We start from the raw sequence: 8,583 nt of genomic DNA on the forward strand, positions 1-8,583 counted from the left end.
ACACACTTCATCCTCTCCAGGCTCTCCAAGAGTCACCCCCACCCACCCCCCCTCTGTCCCTCCCCCTCTGTCCCTCCCGGCTCCTCTGCTGGTGGAGGAAAGCCCCCCACCCCAGGGCAGGGGTCTGAGCTCTGGCCCAGCCCAAGGGAAGGCCTCTGAAGGCAGGGTGGGTAAGAGGGTGGGTGGGTAAAGTGTTTTCTTCCCCCCCCACCCAGCACTTTTTCTGGGAAATGCCAGAGGCCGGCTGGGCCAGGAATGTCAGGCTTGAAAGGACTCCTCCGCTGCTCACAGACATCTGAGCCACAAACCTTTTCATTAGCTCCTCAGCCCCTCCCGGCAGAAACAAAGGCCTGAAAACTGGAATGCCACTTCCCGCTGCAAGCCATTGTCCAGGCCTCCCCAACTCCCTCCCCTCCATTGTCTAAAGCAGGAAAGAGAGATCAGAGTCAACCTGGGATGCTATGCAACCCTTGGGCCTTTCTTCCTGCACTGGAAGGGTCATCCCTGCCATCGCCCTGGGGCCAGCAAGGCTGGCTCCCACCATCAGTGCTGGCAGGCAGGGGCTTCAACTCAGAGGAACTAAAATGCTGATCAGGGCTGGACAGTCTAAGGAAGGCCAGCCCTCGGAACGCCTCACTGGGGCAGTGGGGACAGGGCTTCCAGGAGATGGGGTGGGATGCACCCCCACCCCCCGTTTTCTCCAAATTGTCCAGGAGAAAGGGTAGCAGAAGCACAATCAGCGCAGGCAGTTGAATCCTGGGTGCCTCCTCGTGCGGTAGAAAGCCCACCAGTCTTGAGACAGAGGGAGGCCTCAAGCTTGGCATTGAGCAACTCTGTGGTCTGAGGCCAGTCTCCTCACCCATCTGGCTGCAGATGCAACCACCCAACAACACAATGGCGACGTTAGTGCCCGCCTCCCAGCCCAGCCTCTGGAGGGCGAGGAGATCATGCATGCCAGCGTGGGACCCTGTGTTCGCTGAGCCATGCCATTGCTTCCTGCGACCAGCCCCCGGGCGCCGGCGTTCCCATCCAGGAGGTCTGGGGAAGAGTCACCATCTGTCACATACCATGAGTAAGTAAGTGAAGCCCCATAGGCAGCTGAAACCACTGTGTACTTCCCCTCCGTCATGAATGAATATCTTTATCTTTATGACCAAGTACCTTTGCCTGGAAATGGGATTTTGACTTCGCAAGAAGTTCTGCAAAGGGAGAGATTAGGAAAAGGCAGGAGGCTCCTAAACCCCTTAGCCAGCAAAGCAGCAGGGAGGGGCCGAGGGGCCAGACCTGGACAGTTTCTCTCCCCAGGAGTCCCCAGCAGACACGTAAGGTGCCTTAGGTCTGGGCATCTCTCTTGCCTGGAAGTGGCTCCCTGGGAGTGTGCCCTGTATTGGCCTGATGTCTCCTCCCTGACTCTCCCAGCAAAATTTGAGTCTTCACTCACTTTGTCTTCAGAGTCGCAGGCCAAGTAGTTTCCACCAACCACACAGGGGCTTCTAGAACCTCTTTCCCAACTATACAGTTGCTCCTGAGCCCTGCAGGAAAAAACCAAAAGCTACTCTAGAAGAAAAGAGTCGGCGGTATCTAAAAATGATGGAAAACAGAAGTCAACACAATCCTTTATGTAAAGATGTATTGAGTACTTTCTAGGCTTATGAAGAAAAAATAATCAAATACAGTCCTTTTCCTCTAGGTTGCTACCGGACAAGTAGTCAGAGTGTGTTGGTCAGCACAGAAAGAGCTATCCTTAAAGTTTAGACTGTGTCTCTGCCTAATCTTAAAGGAAAAGTAGAAATCAGCCAAGGCGTGGAAGGCAGTTCCACCCAGAGGAAACCGAACATGCAAAGACCCAGGCCTAGGGAACATTCTGGACACAGCCTGGAGCTCCATGGAGCTGGAGCTTGAAGTGTCAGTGGGGCATAGGCAGTTGATGAAGCTGAGATGGAACAGAGAGCCTTAGGTATACACTCACTGAGAGGTTCAGATCATCCCAAAGGCAATGGGAAACTCCTGGGGATACTAGGAAGCCAAAGGGAAACTTGGTGACTGGGTGAACTGTTTGAAGACAAGGAGCTTTTTGGAATGTATCTCAGATAGGAGATATATAGCTGTCCAAAACATAAAGCCATTCATAGTCACATCGATCCCTTAGTAGCCTAAGCTGTAGTCGATCAGCTCCCTATAAAAAACACCCCAGTGCTTTCAAAATAATTATAGCTAACATGCATTGAGCATTTAATCATTGCAAGGCACTATTCTAAGCACCTTGCATGCATTAGCTCAGTCCTCACAACCACCGGATGAAGCAGGTACTATTATCAGCTCACTTTACAAATAAGGAAACCGAGGCACAGCTGGGGAAGTCAGTGGCCCAAAGTCATACCGCTACTAAGGTGGTAGGGCCCGGACAGCAGTTCAGTATCAGGAGTGAGTAGGCAGGGAGCCCAACCTCCCTTCCCTACCCCTCTGCGACAGGACAGCTTCTTTCACGGTCTGGGCATGTGTGCTGCCCCCGCCCCTCCTCTCTGCTCTTCAAATCGTCCCTGTGCTCTTGGACCCGCTCTAAGCTCCCTGCCAGTCATGCAGCCTTTGCTGCTGGCCCTCGGCAGAGCCCAGGCTCCCTGGGGTACCACACCATTGACATTAGGACTTACCTGTTTCAGAGGTATGAGTCTCTCCAACCAGACTGGGAATCCCAAGCTCCAGGGCTGTTTCTTCCCCCTTACCTCTCCCCTCTCTTACTTCAAACTCCCTCTCCCCCCTCAAAATGAATTACCACGGTCTTCTAGGATTGTAATTACAAACACCCCTTTCTCATGGCACTCATCACTTGGGGACCCCAAGTCTCTTGCTTCGCCTGTGTCCCTGCAGGATTCACCCAGCACATCTGTCTTCCCAGCACTTTGCCCCGTGCCTGGCAAAAGCAGGCACTCAATGAGGGTTTGTGGAATGGATGAATGAACCTGACTTGTGTCAGAGCCTTATAATTTACAAAGCATTTTCTCTTCCATTAACTCAAGGGCTGTTCCTTGTCCTCTGCAGGGCTCAGCACAGAAGCGGACAGTCACGGTGCAGCCTCTTAATCAATGGATGAGAATAAGAATGAACTCCTGATTCTAGAGAGAAGGAGAATCCGTTTCTTTAGCTCACACGTATCCTGAGGGCAAAGACTGGGTCTTATTCGTCATTGTATTTCGATGCCCAGCATGGTGTCTGGTACATAGAGCCCACTATCTGTGAAATGTGATGAATAAATCAATTTCCCCTCTGCAGAAGTAACAAGACTTCCTCCTTGCAACTGCTCTCCTAATAGAACTGGAAGGGAGAACTGGACTGAATTACTTCCATTTCTAACACACTTTGAAATGTGCAGAATCTTCTTTTTTTTAGTCTCAGATCTCTGATGGTAAAAGGTTATTATTCCCATTGTACAGATGGCAAAGCTGAATCCCAGAGAGGCTAGCTGTCCTGCCCACATCTCACTTAGTCCCCTGACATCTCACTTAGTCCCCTGACATCTGTCGGGGAGAGAGGTAATGGCATAGACTGAAGACACAGTGGCAAATCGAAGTCACAGTAAGGTGCCTATCAAATCCCAGAGAAGCAATGGGGCCAGCTCTCCGCATTCCAAACTCCTAAGCACCTTTCCTCTCCTTTCCAACCCATTATCCTCAGTGGTGTGGCATCTGGGAAGAAGGCAGAGTCCCAAGCCCTCAGCCTCTGCGTCGGAGAGATGACCGTCTAAGTGCCGCTTAAGCTGGTTCTCAGGTGTCTGCAGCACCCTCACTGCCTGTTTAAGGACAGATTGCAGAACTTCCCATCCTTTGTAAAGCTGGCTCTGGTTAGCCCCAACCACCCACATCCATGCCAACGTGACCAAGAACAAATCCATTGTTTACCTCAATCACGTCTTTTCATCCCCAGGGAGCGATCAGACCCCCCCACCATAAGTTGGGGGGCCACATTCTAGGCGGAACTGGACCACCTGGAAGTGGGTTGAACTCCTGAACACTGCTTTCTGGAAATCCTCCCCTGCTGGATTTTTATTCCCAGGGTTAATTTCAGGCTGTGATGTGAATTCTCTCTTCGGTCCCCGGAGAAGATCCCCCGCCCCAGCTCCTGAGCCAGCATCCCCACCGCCCCCTCGGGTTCCCATTCCAGAGCTTGTGGGGAGCAGCACCAAACTTCGCACCACCCAGCAGTCCCCAGGGCGCCCTCTAGCGGACGCGGGGCGCGGAGTGGGGCCATCGCTCGCCCTCGGGCCAGTGTCGCCGCATAAGCGTACCTGGCAGGACCCACACCACACATCGCAGGTTTGGAGACCCAGAAGCGTGAAAGCGGTTGTTGTTTGTGTTTTTCTCTTCTTTTTTTTTTTTTTGCTGGTAGGAGGCGGCACCCGTGTCGGCGTCGGCAAAGAATCTGGCAGTGGGCGGATGGGCTGAGGTGGGACAGCTGCCACGCAGGCTGCGTCCCCTCTACCCTTGGGACTCGCGGCTTCGCCTCAGGGACGTGCCCACAGGTGACTGTCGCGCGTCCCCGTCCCCAACCCCGGTCTCCCAGGTCCAGTCCCAGTTTCTCGGCCCGGCCTTGGGGTGTCCCCTGTTCCCCTGAGGCAGGCCCGGGCCTCCTGGGACCGCGATCGGGACCTCAGGCAGGCGCGGGTGGGGGCGAGGGGTTGTCCCCGCGAGGTCCGAGAAGAAGGGAAGGGGAGCTGGGAGCCTCTCCCGCTCGGCCTCCTGGAACTGCCCGCGCTCCGGGAGCTGCGCCCCCGCCTCTGCCAGAAACTGGCCTTCTTAGAAGGGAGGGGGGAAAGTGTGAATGAGAAGTTGGGGGCGGAGCGCGCGCGGGGGAGGGGCCGCTGCCAGGAACGCGCCGCCGGGGCTGGCGCCGCGCCCGCCGGCCGCCCTGGCCGCCTCGCGTCGCGCTTTGTCTCTGCGCGCGTCTCTGCGGGTCCCTAGCCCTGCTCGCGGCCCGCCCTCGGCCGCCCGCGGCCCCTCCCTCCCCTCCGCGCGCAGCCTTTCATTGCTGCGAGTAGTGACTAAACATTACAAGAAGGCCGGCCACGCAGTTCCAGGAATCGGGGGGCGGGGCGCCGCGGCCGTGTATATACCCGCGAGCGCGGCCTCCGCGGCGGCTCCGACTCGGACTCCCCGTGCCGCCGTCGCTGCTGCTGCCGCCGCCGCCGCGACTCCGGCCCCGCACGCCGCCCGCACGGCCCAGCTCCAGCCGCGGCCCCTCGCCTCACCCCCGCCCCGCCGGCCCGGGGGCGCGCAGGGGGCAGGGCGGGCGTCCCGGCGAAGCCCGAGGGACGCGCGCGCGAGGCCCCTTTGTGGACTTCACGGCCGCCAACATCTGGGCGCAGCGCGGGCCACCGCTGGCCGCCGCGCCGCCGCCGCGCCTTGGGGACCGTAGGAGGCGCAGCCCCAAGGCAAGAGACTTCGGTTTGGGACCAGGTAGGAAGGAGGGGCGCGGCGTGGAGGGGGGTGGAGTGCTCACTAGTCCCGGGAGCTTTTCCCGGTTTCCCCTCCCCTTCCCGGGTCATTCCCGGCAGGGAGGGGACGAGGTAGGGGGCAGAGCGGATGGAAGCTGGAGATCCCAGGTTCCCGGAATAGCCAGGCTGGGGCCCTCAGGCTTCTTGGGTCCCCTCCCTACCCCCCATGCCTCGGATTTCTCTCTCCGTCCCCGCCACCCGGGGCCACCGGACTGAGCGGCGCCCAGGAGCGTCCCGGGGGCCCTTCTCCGGCTCCCCACCCGGCCACGCTCCTGGAGACCCAACTTCCGCGCCCGAGTTTTCCACTCGGCGCCTTCCCAGTGCGTGCTGGGGAAGGGGCTGCCCGGGGGAGGGGGCTGGGCGGGCTCCGCGGTGCGTCCAGGTCGGAACGCGGGCCGAGACGAGCGCCTCCGGGGTGTCCCGACCGCTTGGAGGAGGCAGGGGAGCCGGGGCGGGCCGGGCGCGCTGGAGGATTCCGGGCACTCACGCGGCGCGCGCCTTCCTCCCCGCAGCCCCCCGGGATGCGGTAGCGGCCGCTGTGCGGAGGCCGCCGAGCAGCTGCAGCCGCCGCCGCGCAGATCCACGCTGGCTCCGTGCGCCATGGTCACCCACAGCAAGTTTCCCGCCGCCGGGATGAGCCGCCCCCTGGACACCAGCCTGCGCCTCAAGACCTTCAGCTCCAAGAGCGAGTACCAGCTGGTGGTGAACGCAGTGCGCAAGCTGCAGGAGAGCGGCTTCTACTGGAGCGCCGTGACAGGCGGCGAGGCGAACCTGCTGCTCAGCGCCGAGCCCGCCGGCACCTTCCTCATCCGCGACAGTTCGGACCAGCGCCACTTCTTCACGCTCAGCGTCAAGACCCAGTCTGGGACCAAGAACCTGCGCATACAGTGCGAGGGGGGCAGCTTCTCGCTGCAGAGCGACCCCCGGAGCACGCAGCCCGTGCCCCGCTTCGACTGCGTGCTCAAACTGGTGCATCACTACATGCCGCCCTCCGGCGCCCCCTCCTTCTCGCCCCTGCCTGAACCCTCCTCCTCTCCCTCCTCCGACGTGCCCGAGCAGCCGCCCGCCCAGCCGCTCCCGGGGAGTCCCCCTAGGAGAGCCTATTACATCTATTCGGGGGGCGAGAAGATCCCTCTGGTGTTGAGCCGGCCCCTATCCTCCAATGTGGCGACTCTCCAACATCTCTGTCGGAAGACGGTCAACGGCCATCTGGACTCCTATGAGAAAGTCACCCAGCTGCCTGGGCCCATTCGGGAGTTCCTGGACCAGTACGATGCCCCGCTTTAAAGACCAAAGTGCAGGGGTCGGGGCGAGGGACCCAGGTCCCCTCTCCCCCGTGGCACATGGCACAAGCACAAGAATCCTGCCGTGAGAGTCCTGCAGCTCTGGGCGAGTCAGGGGGCGGACAGGCCCCTCCCTCTGGCCCTCCCCCCCACCCCGCAGAACGGGGTGGGCAGGACCAGGAATGTGTTTGAGGGGAGGGGGAGACACCTGAGCGCCCCTCCCCCACTCCAACTTCTCCGGAGGAGCCAGCGGGCTCTGGGGGACAACAGCAGCGACAGCAGTGGGTTCTCTCTCCTCTCCGCTTCCTCGACACCCCCTGCCCTTCCAAACGGGGGACACTGCGGGAGTGCTGAACTAGTGAGAACTGCCCGGGAATCTTCGAACTTTCCAACAGAACTTGTTTGCTCTTTGATTTGGTTTAAAACAGAGCTTTAAACCTGAGCAGGTCTGGGGCCTGGAAAAGGGTGGATTTGGACCAGAGAGGGCGCCTCAGGGGCCCAGGGCTGCAGGCTGGCCAAGGAAATGGCCACTCCCACAGCCCAGCTCAGGTGAGGAGGGTGGCTGCCTGCTCCACCCCTGGCTCTGGGGAGGAGGGCAAGGGGTGACCTGAAGGGGGCTTTTCTGCTCCCACCCCCGACTCCTCCCCCTCTCCCTTGGGACAGCCACCAGGAACACAGGTCCTAGAGTCCAACTAGTGCCTGAGAGCCCAGGGCCCTTCCCCCGTTTTAAGGGGGCGGTGGCATTTGAAGGGGGATGGATGGGCTGGTCAGTTGTTCTTCTTTCCCCACCCATGCTATTCCTTCCAGCACCTGGTGGGTGGGGGGAGGATGGAAAAGATGAGCCACCTTTGACCCCAGACCCAGGACAGAGAAGATGGGAGATTCTACTTTGTGCCTCCTGACTATCTGGCTAGGAGATTTGCCTTAAATGCTCCCTGTCCCATGGATAGGGACTGGCACACAAGAAGCCACACACTCGCCAATCCAGGCAGAGGCCAAGGAATTCTCGGAGGGGCTCACCATTTGGCTGGGGGGTTGGAGATGGGGGGGGGCAGGGATCCACTGCCTTCCAGCTGAAGGCAGGAAGGATACTCGCCCAGTTGGTATTGCCTGGTCAGTGGTGCCTGGGCTCTGGCCAGAGCAGAGCCACCAAGTCCCACAGCCCCTCAGACCCTGCACAGCCCTCCCTCCTCACTTTGGGGGACTGGCACAGGCAGGAAGTCGGTGAGAGGCCCTGCCACCCAGCTGCTCCCGCTCTGCAATAGCACTGATCAGTGAAAACTTACAGGAATGTAGCGGCGATGGAATTACCTGGAACTGTTCTTTTTTGGGGAAAACTAAGCAAACACAAAGTTTTCTGTGTCAGGTATTGGGCTGGATGGGGCAGCTGTGTGTTGGGGTGGTTTTTTTTTTTCCTGTTATTTTGTTTGGGTTTTGTTTTTGTTTTTTAATAATGTTTACAATCTGCCTCAATCACTCTGTCTTTTATAAAGATTCCACCTCCAGTCCTCTCCCCACCGCCCCCCCCGCTCCCCCCACCCAGGCCTTCGAGGCTGTTAGGAGATGCTTGAAGAACTCAACAAATACCAATCCAAGTCAAACTTTGCACATATTTATATTTATATTCAAAAAAGAAACATTTCAGTAATTTATAATAAAGAGCACTATTTTTTAATGAAAAACAAGACTTGAGCCTTTTTCCCCCTGCCCCCTCTGCCTTGCTTTCTCTTTCACCCACACCCACACTCTGCATGGGGTGGGGGGAGAGCCCCACAGAGGGTGGCAGCTCTGCCCCCTTGCTGTCCTGGCTGG

At 58.7% G+C, this 8,583-nt stretch overlaps 1 protein-coding gene across 1 annotated transcript; it reads left to right on the forward strand.

The window, feature by feature from the left end:
* The first annotated feature begins 4,285 nt into the window (after positions 1-4,285).
* Positions 4,286-8,453, forward strand: SOCS3 (suppressor of cytokine signaling 3). The gene is made up of 2 exons (XM_032456708.1): positions 4,286-5,450; positions 6,001-8,453. Exon 2 carries the CDS (start codon positions 6,089-6,091, stop codon positions 6,773-6,775), a length of 687 nt encoding a protein of 228 aa, XP_032312599.1. The 5' UTR covers positions 4,286-5,450; positions 6,001-6,088; the 3' UTR covers positions 6,776-8,453.
* The last annotated feature ends 130 nt before the right edge of the window (positions 8,454-8,583 follow it).

This window comes from Camelus ferus, chromosome 16 (genome assembly GCF_009834535.1).
Source record: "Camelus ferus isolate YT-003-E chromosome 16, BCGSAC_Cfer_1.0, whole genome shotgun sequence".
Taxonomy (NCBI): Eukaryota; Metazoa; Chordata; class Mammalia; order Artiodactyla; family Camelidae; genus Camelus; species Camelus ferus.

Coding starts and splice junctions, on each gene's coding strand:
- SOCS3 (XM_032456708.1), top strand. CDS start 6,089: ATGGTCACCCACAGCAAGTTTCCCGCCGCCGGGATGAGCCGCCCCCTG.